General features: G+C 46.4%; 1 protein-coding gene across 1 annotated transcript in view; it reads right to left on the bottom strand.

Moving 5' to 3' along the window:
* PRKCH (protein kinase C eta) overlaps positions 1 to 14,288 on the bottom strand; it is a 119,634-nt gene extending 105,346 nt beyond the window's left edge. The window contains exon 1 of the mRNA XM_086748192.1: positions 13,871 to 14,288. Coding sequence (XP_086604318.1) covers positions 13,871 to 14,230 — 360 coding nt within the window. The 5' untranslated portion in view covers positions 14,231 to 14,288. The remainder of the gene's footprint in view (positions 1 to 13,870) is intronic.
* Between the last annotated feature and the right edge of the window lie 223 nt (positions 14,289 to 14,511).

The following is a 14,511-nucleotide window of genomic DNA, read 5'->3' as shown; positions in this document are numbered from 1 at the left end:
CCTCTCATTTTATCTGTGCCATAGCCAGCGTTGCATGTGCTTTATATTACAAACACATATGCTTTTCACTCCAGCCCACTAGCTAATATCTTTAAAAGTATAAATTCCCTACCTGGGTGGCACTGCTAATGTGGACCTTATGCTCCTCTTCCCGTTGACAAACAGCCCTTGCTGAGGGGGGACACACTACCTTAATTCCCAAAGCAAAATTTTATTCACTCCAGGAAAAGTCACATCAATTTTAGTCTTATAACCTAAACCAGACAGCTTTCACCAGCTGAGGACAGAAATCCCTCGGACAGCATTTATCTTCTTTCAAAAATAAAAATCAAATAACTTCCCTTCTTTAAGGTTTACCGAGCCCTGTAACACAAAGCTGAGAAGCCAGTCAAACAGTTCCGCTCCTCCGTACGAGCAGGACGCTCAGTAACGACCTTGGGGGGAAGAAAATGAAAGAGATACAGTCCCTCTAATAACTGTCGTATGTCCAGTGATGTGAACCATGACAAACGCAGTCCCCAAAGAGAGATAATAAAACACCCAACGCTGTTCAACTCCTATTATACATAATATGGAAAGAGCCCCAGATACGATTACAGAAAAGTCAGATGCCAAACTAGCTGCACCGGAGCTGCCGACTAGATCCTTACCGCTGCTGCACTAAACCTCTTGCAGCCCAGCAGCACTTGAAAGCCTCCTGGGACATGACCACACACAGTAATACGAACCACTGGGGTGGTTTCGGATACTGAGATAGAAAGTCTGAACAAGTAATAACCCACTGGAAAATTCACAGCGAGGAATGGAAAGATTTAGTGCTCTTCGAACACCTACAAGTTCTGGCTGTGGCTTTGGAGCAAGCCACAACAGTTGTCTATTGTAAAGAGCATCGTTCCTCTGGAAACGGTTGCTTAATGTTGTCAGAGATGGAGTAACAATAAATACTATAGGTGTACAGAATTTTGCAACTACCCATTTACTGGCTAAAAATTATATATATGTAAAAGAAAAAAAAAAATCCTGTTCTCATCATCGTTGACAGTGAAAAAAAATTACCAGGCATAGATAAAGAGTGGTTTTGTGCAGCTGACGTAATTTAAAAAAAAAAACAAATCCACATTTCTCTGCAAATAAAATTTCATATGCCCAGGTCTATTAACATGAGGAGACTGTTTAGTTAACCTAGAAATGAACCACAAAACCTACACTGAGAAAATGTTGATGAGCTTTTCCGAGGTCAGGAAGATTTTTTCAGAACAGTCTTTCAGGAGGCAAGCACAGGGGCACCGAAGGTTCTTCAAAACCAGTAAGCCACAGTTACTCTTTTCTCATCTAAAGTTCATGTCCAAAACAGGAACAGGCGCTTCCAAAGTGTTGCTAAAATAAGAAGTGGTATTGCTTAAAAACAATGAGTACTGCATATCCATTGCTGAGGCAAGTCTCTCGGCAGTAAGCTTATTCATATATAGAAATAAATCCACTGACCTCGTGTTAATCACAAACGCTCCTTTCTCTATGACAAAGGGAAATGACAAACTTGCAAGGACACATCAGAAACCTTCCGAGATCACATCTACATAAGTCAAAACATGTGACGACTCAAATGATCATTGCTTCTTTTTGACAAAATCCAGCCAGACCCTACAATTTGGCTTTTGACAAAATCAGAAGAGTGTAATCCTAAAATGAACCACCCAATGATTTTGGATATAGCTTCAATTCTCCACTCCAAAGTTCTCCTAAAATTCTAGAGTTCTGAAGTTCTTAATTCTAAGGGTTTTACCCAACAAAATGGTAACCAGAGGGAACACAACCAGTCAAAGAGATTTCTCCTCGTTACACAAAGAGCTACGCGAGAACTGAAATGGGTGTGCGTTGTGTCCCGTCTGCCCCATGACACGCACGCGTTTACAGGCATTCCTACACCGTGGGCAGTAACATCCTGCGCTCCTGTGGATGTGCAGCCACATGCAGCAACTGCTCACCCAAGGCAAGCTGAAAGACATGGGTTCCAACATCCCTTTGGTGGAGCTTAGGTACCATCAGAGCAGGGTTTTGTACATGTCCAATGGTTGTAACTGCTGGGAAGAGCATAGGGATGATTATGAACTGGTAAATCATTAAATAAGTTCTTAAGTAGATGGGAAACAAAGGGAAAAGCCATCTCAGTATTAAGCTTTGATCAAAAGGAGATTGCTGTCCCCAGCTCCCCCAAAGCTTCCCCCTGCTTTCTTCCGGCCGTCACCACTCCTCCGCAAAAGCAGCGGAATGGACGCTGCTTTCGCACAGCTCCAAAACCACAGCTGACAGCCCACCGCGCTCACTCATTTCGCCTTTGACTGATGTTTTATTTCGCAAGCTCGGCTGTGAAACGGGGTAGGTGAGAAGCAGAGACGTGAGCAGGAAGCGGTCCACCTCTCCCGCTGCACAGTGACGGCCCGTGGGGCAGGGGAGGACAAAACCCTGCCGGGTGTCCTCCTAGATATGCCCTGTACAGACTACCAGAGCTCACAAGTCACAAGCTTGCTGAAAACATGCTCCACCATGGTTAAACTCAAAATCCATTTCCTAGTCCAGAGGACTTTGTAAGCATTCACCCAAATGATAAGGGTTTCATCCATATCAGCACGTGAACGTATTTTGCCTACAGGGGGCTGCAAACCATTCTGTGAGGATGTGCAGTGTAGCCTGAACTTTCCATGCTTTATTCTTGAGCCTGCCAGACACTCCAAAGTCCAAGAGTTTGCTCTCCATTTCAACACTGTCACTCCAAGATTATGATAAGGCCTAAGGATTTGGATACAGCGAGTCCTGCAGAGACAGCACCACAACTGTAAACGTGGGGGTCCCGCTGTCCTTCAGCTAGAGCTAGGAATTTCAGCCTCAACCTATGGAAATCTGGAACATGCAATAGAAACCATATATGCTTCTGTAACATTGCTGCCCTTTTCTTTTGTCTGCACCATATCCCTCTTGTCCCTCAAAATGAAAGAATAAGGCCCTGCTGTCTGGGCTCCCTACTGCAGCTCTAGAATGTGCTCCTGTCTTGGACACGAGCACAATGGAGTTGATGCTCTCCTAGGCTCATGCCAAAAACCATCCAGCAAGATTTTACAAAAGGAAGTGAAACATGTTCCTTCCTAGAATCAAGAAGATGGAGAAAAAGTCCATCATCTTTATCAGCAACACAGGGTAAATGTTACTTGAGCTAATTATTTCCAAATGTGGTCAAAACAAGTTACTATCATGAAGTACCAAAGGGGTTATTACAATAGGGGTTAATTTCTGAGAGAAAGATGGCTTTTTCTAGCACAGCCGGGTTTCTACCCAGTTCTCTCCCCAAACTGAGAACAGCTTAGTTGCTCATATAGCAGCTACTAAACCACCACAACTACGACCCAGTAAGTTAAGGAAGACTTAATAAATCAGCATTTTTTTCTTAGCGTAGGTCTGTAAGCTGCCACATCATGAGTTCCTTGCAGAAACAAGAGGCTGAAACTTCTAAGAAAGGAAACTGACTGCAAAGTCATTTCCAACAATTGCCAAAAAGTCACCCTCCCTCACAAGCCAATCTTGTGGGAGCACCCAAAGCTTCTACACTGGACTTTTTACTGTTCTTAAGTAAACAGATTATGAAGGGATAGATGTGGGGCTCCATCTTGCAAACGGATTAAATACTCCCATGAAGCCCTATGAGGAGACGGAGAATCACCCTACACGTTTGACACCACTGTAGCTTTTGTATCAAATAGTGTGCTCCAACCAAGTAGCTTTGACAAGAAATTCCACCATGGATTTGGACCGCACAGGAATATTTTCTTCATGTGGCTATATTCTCTTCCAGGCTCAGAAGCAAACTGCCTTACAGAATAAATTTTCATTGAATATATTAATGTTAGATGCCTCAGACTGTGACTGACCTAGATAATAAACCCATTGCACGGAAGCCAATTCCTTCCCCTTTCTCAGAGCTCAATGAGCACTCGCTGTGCTCAATAAATAATGTACAACCCAGCCATCATTATAAACCCTTGTTGCATGCAAGAAGGGGGAAAGAAACGTGTCCAGTCCTTCTCCGAATTAGACCAGTGCAAAGCTGGCAGCATATCTCCTTTGGTGCCACTGGGACTCCACCGACATAAACCTGGCAAGGAGGAGCAGAGGCAAGCACTGGGCTCCTATTCTGCTCCAATCTCACAGAAGACACAGGCAAACTTTTTATAGAGTGACATTTTAAAACAGGTAAAAAAGAAGGAAGAAAACTTTCACATCGATGTCATTAAAAATAGATGCCAGAAAGGTACGGAGAGCAGCTTCTCATGGAGTGTGCCGGAACTTATACGTGATGGAAGGTTACCCTGCATGAAAGGTTTCTCCCTCTCTTCTTCAGACTGAAAGAATTTAAATTTAAAAATAATTAAAGGACACAAGATAGAAGAAAACATTCAGTAAATCAGTCCCCAGATTTCACCACTTAGAGCAACGTATTTCTCCTCTGCTCTTCAATCCTGACAAAAAAAAAAAAAAAAAACAACAAGCTATATGGCCTTGTTTACAAAGGAAAATAAATGCAGGACAAAGTAGGAATTCAAACAGCAAAAGCTAGTCTTTCATTAGTTGGTCTTGATCTAGACAACCTTCATTACACTGAAGGAAGGTAGCCCAGAATTGAATACATTTGGTACAGGGTGAGCACGCTGACCAGTCTAGGAGGAGAGAATCACTCTCTCTTTGAGAAACAAACTCACACGTAGACAAGCCAGCTCCAGCGCTAGCAGAGACAGCGTTTATTTACAACTACTTTATCAGACAAAAGCACTTAGGAGTACAGACATCCCATGATGGTTTTTACTGTCATAGTAAAACTGTCACCCTCTCTCCTACCCAGACCGTAGAGCCAGCCAGCTCCAGCGAACTGACACAACCCTAAGTGATCTTTCTGACAGCGCACGTCTCTCTCTGACTCATAACCTACAGCGCTCAGCGCAGTTATGACTGGTCCCTGCTTGAACCTGCCACAGCATCCATAAAACTGTGAATGACAGCAAATATTTTCTACCCAAAAGCAATAAAAGGATTCCCAAACTCAGACCCCATTGCTACCACAGGAGGTTTAAGATACAAAAGCAAGTGGAGATGTATATGAAGACTTTTATTTACAAGTGATGTCTTGCTTACATAACAGAGCAAATTTAAATTTACTCAAGAGAAAAAAAAAAAACAAAACAAAACACAAAACATGGTACTATGCTAAAATGGAGACTAATGATGAAGACCTACAAAAAAAAAAAAAAAAGAAACAAGGAAAGGAAAAACAGAAACCACAGTGCAGGCCAGAGAGAGGGCTGGAAACCAGAAGTGCTGTAGGAAAGTATGAGCTGCTCTTTCAGACCAAACCAGACCAGCCGACAAGTCAAAAATCCTGCCTCTGAGGATGGCTGACACTAAACATGTGAGATGCAGGCAGGAAAAACACCTCAGCATTCAGATGTGGAACCACCATCTCAAACCTCTCCTCAGCCCCTAGATGCACGTTGTCAGACTGATCTGTCAGTGTAATTCTTACTATTAGGTGACATGTCCTGGGACAGCACAGATACGCAGTCTGCTTCTCACATCCTCTCCCTCACTTGCCTCCATCTGAGAGGTTACAGGGTGCTGCTGATCTGTCAAGTGATTTCATGCTGCAAATGATTTTATCAATTTATTTTTTTTAAAACGCACTGCAGACATGCAATACTCACATACAAAATCACACATTTAGAAATATGCCGTGCATTGATATATTTTCTGCCTCTCCTCCTTTTGACAGAAATATCTGTATGGAAATAAAAAGTTAAAAAAAACCAAACAAAAACAAAACAAAACAAAAACAAAAAACCAAAACAAACAAACAAACAAAAACAACAAAAAAAACCTGTCTCCCATCTCACAAGCCAAAGTCAGCTACCAAAGCTGCCCAACTTTTGTTTCTGCTCCAGTACTTCACCTCCTGTCTGTTCAGCAGCAAGAAGACCTCTCCTGGAAGGAGCCTGGAGAGCTGCCACTCTATCACTGACACAAATACAATCAACTTACTCACAAAATTCAATACTTACACAACTTGGCAGGTGAACACCAAGAAAAAGTCTTTAACAATGTCATCTACAGGTTCACACTCCTCTCCCTCCTCCCCTGCCAACATTTTTTTGTATTGGCAAAGCTTGTGTGTAACTATAGTCAGAGCGGCATGCTCTCAGGAGCGGTCGACCCAAAGGACAGGTCTACGCTCCATCATGGAGCGCAGAAATTCCCATCCCGTGCCAAGGAGGGCCAGTGGACAAGCTGAAATCATGTCCCAGACCTGAAGTCCCACAGTGCCAGGGCCACCAGCCTTCCCAGGTTGGGGTCACTGGTTTGTGAGGTGGCACTCAGAGGAGACAGCCCTGGATCCAACATCCATCTCTCACACAGACAAGACGCAGGCATCCCCTGTGTGTCGCTGATGCACCTCTTGTCTTGACAGCTGCATCCCTCCATCAGGACATGGATCACCCCTGGGCTAAAGAGCACGCGGCTTTCTGGAGATGCAGTGGGTCCCACAAGGAAAAGAGCGACCGAAAACAAGCTGGCGGACACCAGAGTGACTCTTCTGCCTGCAGCTTGCCCCCTGCCCCACATCTGAGGAGCCTCAGGAAAGACCAAAGCCGGGAGCTGGTAAAACTGCTCTGTCAGGCCCGTAGGATAGATCTGGTCATCGATTAGATGCCTCTGGTCTAGCATAACAAGGGCACAAGGGCACACAAGGCCTCGCACAGGCAGTGAAAAAGCAATTTTTTCCATCACCTCAGCACAGACACCAAGATTTTAGTGCTGAATATCGGCAGTGCCAGAATTGCTGAGGAACGCTTGCTCTCGCACAGCATCGCGCTAACACAACAAAATTCAGCTTGCATCTGTTCATGGTGCTGGCTTTCAAAATAAAGCAGGATGGCTTCCTCAGTGATTGACTTGCCCGAGCAACAAGAACATCTCATGATGTCAAAGAATAAAAAAAAAATGTCATTGGCATTGCAGAAATGTAAGTAGTTTGTCTGGCTTAGCAACATTAATTGGACGCTTCAGGATGCGCTTAGTTTTCAGACATACATTTGCTATCTTTGATATAATTATAAAGAGAACTTTTCCCCTGCAACCAGCCAGGGCTTCTTGTACCAGCAGAACCGAGGGCACGGCTCGGGAGAGGAACAACCGCCATGTGAGCTCCGCCGGGACATAACGGCCAGGTTGGTTATCTAGGACTCCAGCCTGGTTCACTCCATGGCCCTACAAAAAATGTTGGGGTGGAATAAGCAATCAGAACAAAGATTGCTCGCTGTCTCCAGAAGAAATTAAGTCTGCAGCGTGGTTTGACGTGTATTAACGGCGTGCCGAAATCGGCTGAGATTTGGGAGGCAAGCAGGCGCGATGCCTGATCCAGAATCCTTTAGAAAAGCTGCCAGCGCTCATTTCACTTGACAGCTCTTCTGTTCGTCTTTTTCTCCATGGTTACACAAAAGGTCCCGGATTTCTTGATTGTATTAGCGAAGCACAATAGCTACAATCAAGCCTTAAAGATCAAAGGAGCTTTAATAGTTTGCAAAGAAAGGGTAGGAGTCTTATTCCCTTCAGTAAGGGATATGCTTTCATATCAAATTACACTGTAAATCAGCAGACTTTCTAATGGCATTTCCATAGCTGAAACAGCCCCCTAGACAATCTTTTCTGCGGGGTTTATTGCCTATAAGCCCAAAATGGCCAGAAAGCAAATCATTACTCAGAAAATACTCCAAACGGAAAGCCTCGGAGAGCCTGGCTGAAACGCATTTTTACAGAAAAACTTGTGGGAAAAGCTAAATTTAAGATGTGAAGAGAGCAAGGCGAGGCCGTGCAGAGAGCAGGGCTGGGGATGGAGCTTCCTGGGGCGCTGGGCTCACCCGCGCTGCTGTCACCCCGCTGCCCCTCCTCCTCCTCCACACACAGCCCCTCTGAAAAGTGCAACCCCAGGGCTGGTCGCACAGGTCTGCAAACACCCTCAGGAGATGCTTCTGCCATGACGAACGCTGCTGAGGGAGACAGGGGCATGAGCCCCTGGCCCGCTCCCTCTCACTGGGGCTTGCAGACAATTCAGCAGCAACACCACCCGCTGAGCAACCAGCAGCGGCAGAAACAGAAATCTAACCCAAAGCCAACCCCGCACCTCAGCAACCACATTAGCAAGGGCTTCCACAAACAACTCCAGAAAATCTTGTGTGACTCTTTGAGCCGGGGCCTCTCCCAGCCTCCCGCTCCACCCGACGTCGAGAAATTGCTACCAAGCCAGAGAGCCGAAGCACCGGTGCGTGGGCTGGCAGGCAAAGGGAGCCTGGGCTCACAAGCCAACTGCACAGGGAGCGATCCAGACTCCAGCTGGAAACCTACATGCCCACCACACCATGGAGCCAGAGGGTCTGGGTACTTCTCAGGGGGGGTTGGGTTGAATTTTCACCTCAGGTTTTCACCTCAGCCAGGGAAAGCAACATGGTGATACTTGCACAGCCCATGCCAGCCAAACTGCATGGGGTGGGAAAGCATGTTCCCCTCCTGCACACCTCTCTGGCATTCCCAGAGCCCTTCCCAACTCCAACAGCATCAAAGCAACAGTTCTCAAGACACAGCTGTGGAAATACAGACTAAGGAACACACTAGAAAGCCGGTACTGCAGCAGGACCAGGCATTCAGCTGCGTAAAGGACAGCTAAACTCATATCCCGCTGTACCCAGTTCGAAGCCAAGGCACAAACTCCAGTCCTGCAGTACCGTGCTGGCATCCCAGCGGCTCTGACTGCTGGAAGCTGGCTCTTCTCATGCTTTGACCAAACCTTTCCAGCCTAGGACACTCTCAAGCAAAATGCCTATGTTCTGCAAGGATGTTCACAGTTGCCAGACAGGCTGTTTACTGGGGAGGAGCTTGTGGACGAGCAAGAAATAAGACTCCCAACTAGCTCAACTTCTGGTGCTGAACCAGGGCAGGAGGTGTGCAGCTGTTTGTGACACCATCAGCTCTAGGCTTTCTCACCTGCCTTGATCAGTAAAGCTGCTATTAGAATCACGCACCTCGGGATTATTTAATACTTGACAAATAGCAACATTTTTTCTTTTATTTATTACAGCCTTTGTTTTAGGCAGCAGGGCACTCTTGGGTAGCCCTGATGCACAGGACTCTCCTGGCATTTTGAAGGGTTTGTTTGGAGGGCCAATGGACAATTGTATGCTAAAGGAAAGAAACAGAAGCCAAAATTCTGGTAGCTTTCAAAAACCATCCTACCTTCTGCAATGCGTGTTTCTCTCCACTATTCCCATTCAATGTAATAACTGCATATCAGTAATAATACTTCCAGAAACAACTTAAAACTTAGCAAGAAAGAGGGAAGGAGCTTAGTTTACTCAAGCCCAGTGTGCATTTAATGTGCAGCATGACTTTCACACAGATCAGAGATCTGCACTACATACATGGTTGTCACATGCATGGAAACAGAAATCGTAGGGACAGATGGTTATTGCTCCTCATCTCAGCCTGCTCTGGAAGGAGACATCATTTATTCCTGCTCTACAAGCTGCGGTCCATCTGTACAGGTGGACACAGGCTGATGCAGACATAGAATACTGCATCGCAAAAACCCTTTGTCAACAGCTCTGAGGTATTTTGGGCTTCCCGACGCAAGCTTTGCCCACCTGGAGAACGCTCTGCAGCGAAGCGGGAGCCAAAACAAGAAGCAACCGCACCGTGTTGGACCTGCAGCACCCTGGCTCTCTGCCAAGGTCACGATGCACTGGGGAAGGGTTGCATTCTCCTTTAACTCTTCATTTCAACGTTCAACAAACACAATTGCACATGAACATGGGTAAAACACAATCCTCTTTGCCTTAAGAAAGAAAAAAAAAATCATACGAAAGGATACAGGCAAAAGAGCTCAAGTTAAGGAATGCATGAGAATTATTTGTCTTAATCTCTTCCTGCACACATGAGCAAATGGTAACAAACTCATCAGGAAGCTGCGATTGGCTCATTAATCTTATAGTCCATCTGTTATCTTATTTCCTTCAGTATACTCCGATAACTTGCTACTCCAAGATCAAGGTTGAATTTTAACTCCTTGTTAAAGTCCTAGAAACTACAACTTCTCTACCCAGGGACGAACAATTTTTACAATCATAATTAAATAATCCCCTAGTAATGATGCAACTCAGTATCTGTAAATAGTGTTTCCCCAAGCCTAAAAATTACTTCAGCTACTACATAAAACTCAGAGGAATAATCCTGTGTATTGCAAACATCTCCCCTTTAAGTTACAACTCAGTACTCCAAATTATTTGTGTTGTTTCGCTGACACACGACTGCTTTTGATACTGCACTCAGAGGCAGTTACAGAGGAGACACCACCTTTTAAAGATGCATATGCCGAGTAAAAAGATCTTAGCGCACGCTGATGCAAAACTAAATGCTTTAAAAAACAAGTTTCAACCCTGATGTAAATCAGAACAGAACGGCTTTCGGACAGCAGACGGCTTAACTCTCTGCTGCGTTGCACCTGGCAGGGTCATGCGCACCTGTGTAAAATGCTACCATTCAGGTTTGCACAATTTCACACCCACACAGGGAAATGCCTACCAGAAAGAACACCGTACCAGAGAGATTGCTCCTGGTTTTAATGACATTCAAGCATGCTGAAGGCAAGATGGCATTTAATTGACAATATTAATAAAAACGACTGCTCTGCAGCTTGACAGGTAAATATAAGAAATGGGAAACAGAGAGAAGGATCCTGAAGTTCAGCTCTTACAGATTTGATTTGTGTAAAATTAGTCAAATGTGTTTAACAACTAATAGGCAAATTAAAAAATATCCAGGTCATGCTAATGTGTTTACTAGAAAGACTTCAGAAAACAATGAAAATGGTTAGAAGAAAAAGGGTCAGTTTGGAAGAGTCTCTGGAACATGGATTTTAAGGTAAACCGCGAACAGAGAACTCTGTCCCAGTAGCCAGTGGGATGACTCAGGTGTACAAGCATTACTGATGAGACAGTTCATGTCCATACACTTAATCATCTGCATAAGTGTTCGGGGTCATAATTGCAGCGATGTTCCTGCAAGTCATCTGGGAAGCACCAATGCTTACACACCAGCTGCTCCTACTTGCCTCTTGCGGGCACTTCCTACAGTTCTCACACTAAGTGGCGATCAATGTTACAACTAATCACTTTTCTTCTCTTTTTTTTTTCAGCAGGAGAAAATCCACATTTATAAACAGAGCAGCATGAGCCTGAGAGCTCCCACTGAAACTTTCAGGGCAGCGTGAAGGGACTGTCCCGGGTAACCCCAGCAGCTCGGCTCTCCGGAGGGGAGCTCGGGGAGCAGAGGCAGCCAGCTGCCATGCCCTGCTTGGCTCTAACCAACCCAAGGAGCATTTGGAGTTAATCAATACATTCTTGTCCTTGTCTCTGAAAAGCAAGAGTAAAAGCAAAAGTAAAAATTCTATTTCAAATCAAAATGAAAAATTGTGCACAGCCAAGTAAGTGTAAACCAGATTAAACTCTGAGGATTCACCAATTTTCCCCTAACTCCATTCACTCCTTCTTTGCCTACGTATGGTCTTGCTTCGGGGATGGAAAAAGGGCCCTATGAAGGATTTCAGAGTGGAGGTGTTGCAAATCATCTACAAATCCTGTGTAGTGTCTTGTATCGTGCCAGCAGTTCACGGACCTTGGGTTAGTACAAACCAGCATTTCCTATCCTTCTCATTACAGAAAACCCCGTGACAGCCTTGCTGGATTTATCAAGACATATTAAATTATCAGGGCAAGATGCTGTTCCCTGTCATCATGTGATCCTGGCTGCACGCTATGTGAGAGGCTAACGAAGCAAGTCAAAAGGAAGCAGAGAGGAGAAAGGGAACAGAAGACAAACGCTTGCTCACTCCCCACTAAATCCACCCCAGTTGTCATTTTTAGACATCAACTGAAAAGGAGAGCAGCAGCTTTTAGCCTCTGTCTACATGTCCAGTTTACATCAGTGTTGTTAAAAAACTCACTGATTTCCCACCCCATTGCCCCCATCACCTCACAGGTACAGGAGTTCATAAAACACGTGCCTACCCAGCAGGGATTAAAAACTTCCCTCACCAAAGACCAAACAAGCATTTCAGGCCACAGACTGCACCTGTCCTAAAAATCAGCACTGCAAGATGGATGAAATGAAAGGAACCCTGGACATGCACACATCCACACCGGAGGGAGTATTATTACAGATATTTTGGTAATGTAAATAAGGCCACCACCTCTGCAGCAGAGCAGTCCTGACCAGGGCCTCTCTCAGCAGCAAAGAGGAAACACTCCCAGCAAATGAAATGTGAAGAAAATCCTCAAACCCAAAGCTCTCTATCCTGAGCTCACTCCTTTGCCCTGGCACACAGGGGTCTGTTCTGTATTTAAAACTGGTTTAGCACAAGCGCCAGGAGCAGTTTCTCTCCAGCAGCACAACCAGTCTGGGAAGCTGGGTACGCGCCCACCGAGCAAACCCCCATGAACTCAGCTCTGGCCGTGCTGTCAGGAGCAATACCTGAGCTAAGCCGTTCAAGGCAAGCTTGGATCCCTCTGCCAGACACAAAATCACATCAGTGACTACCTGAGACAGATTACCTTTAGTGCATGAAACTCAAGCCTATCCATAAGGTACTCAAGTGCACCATAAGAAGAACAAAAAAAAAAAAAAAGTACCACTATACACCTATTAATCAATCCTTCAACTGGTCTTTCCCTGCAATCACCCCGGAGATGCAGCATCACACCTCTGTCACAGACACCAGCTGAGAACAGAAAGCACCAGCGTTCTCCCCAGCGATACGATCGAGATGCCTATCTGTTCTCTACAGTGTCAGCTCTCTTTCCTCCACGCCTGGGTTTATTGTGGTGGTTACCTGACCACGCGTGCTGAACTTCCTGGCCTCAAAAAGCTAATGCCTATCTTAACCTCGGAAATTCTAAGCTCTTCTGCACCTTCTCTACCCAGAGGAAATGCCTTCTTTTTCTTTTTTGTTGCTTTTTTTCTTTTTTAACCTAACATTTACAAGCAAACTACTGTCTGGATCAATGCAGTCACTTCCTCCTCCTTCACAGTACTGGAAGCAAAGGCACAACTGTAGAGCCTGTACTATTCCTTTCACTTACCATTAGGACTAAAACATAAATGAGGTTCTCTGGGCCGGATGCAAGCAACATCTACATGGAAATAACCTAAAATTAGCTGTGAGTGAAACTGTGTTCAACTAGCTCAGTGGTGTATATAACAGACGCAAGACTAGTCCTGCCATTCGGTTAAAAAGTCTAAGAAATTCACATGCACACATCAAACAATTGTGTAATCTGAGCAGAAACACATCCCACCCCGGGGACCCACATTTCCAAGCAGGTCTCTGTGCGTTAAGAAGAGGGAAGGCACATGACGGTGTGAGCCTGCAGGTGTACTCTCCTGGTTATGTATTCCAATTCTTTTCTCCGCTACGAGAGACTTCACAGCCCTCAGCTCCAGGGTCTCAACCCCCAAGCTATGACAGCTGAGACTTTTTGTTCTCAGGGTCCCAAAATGCATCAGCTGAGGAAGCAGCCTGAGTAGAATTCTAAGCAAATTTAAAGCACAGAGCACAAGCAGACGCACGAAGGTACACCTGTGTACACGCCAACACAGGGGCCAGGCCGCGCGCATCCGCGGCGCAGGCGTGCAAGGACAAGCCCTGGTTCTGCAAAGCACCCTTCCAGCGCCTTCATTCATTCGGAGAGGAGCAGGGTTCCAGCTTCTCCTCGAGATGGCTACTTACCCAGCCCTCGAAGCTGTCGCTGGGGCCGGCGGAGCGCAAGAGGTCCTGGAAGTGTAGGGTGCAGTTGGCCACGAAGTCATCGTAGCCGATGGGGGTGTCGTGGAAGACGGACAGCTCAATCTGGTGGCCGTCGGTAACCGTGGTGGAGAACTCCTCGTTGTAGGTGGGTTTGTTGGTCTTCTGCTTGGTGCTGGTCTGCCCAACCCGTACCTGGTCCACGCTGACGGTGACATAAGGGTCCAGGAGCTGGTAGCCCTTGCGGAAGAGCGAGTGCCGGAGGGACCAGCGGGTGGGCTGCAGGCCCACCGCCTCCCCGATCCGCACCTTCAGGTACCCGTTGAACTTCACGGCTCCGGACATGGCCGCCCACCCCTCGCCCCGGGGCGCCCGGAGGAAAGCCAGACCCCTCTCCCGCGGAGCCGGGCCGGTCGCCAGCCCCACCGCTCCTCTTCAGGGGGCCGGGCGGCGGCGGCGCTCCCGCCCCCGGACCATGCCGGGGCCCCGAAACCGCCGCCCCCCCACCCCGCGCACCGCCCACCTCCCGCGGCAGCGGGCGGCCGCTCCGCCGCCCAGCTCGGCCCTCTTCTGCTGAAGGGGAGCGGCGCGGTTCGGCTTGGTTGGGCTCTGCGAAGCGAGGCGAG

The sequence above is a fragment of the Chlamydotis macqueenii genome, chromosome 5 (assembly GCF_036417535.1).
Source record: "Chlamydotis macqueenii isolate bChlMac1 chromosome 5, bChlMac1.mat, whole genome shotgun sequence".
Classification (NCBI taxonomy): Eukaryota; Metazoa; Chordata; class Aves; order Otidiformes; family Otididae; genus Chlamydotis; species Chlamydotis macqueenii.
This window is presented reverse-complemented; position numbering and strand designations above follow the sequence as displayed.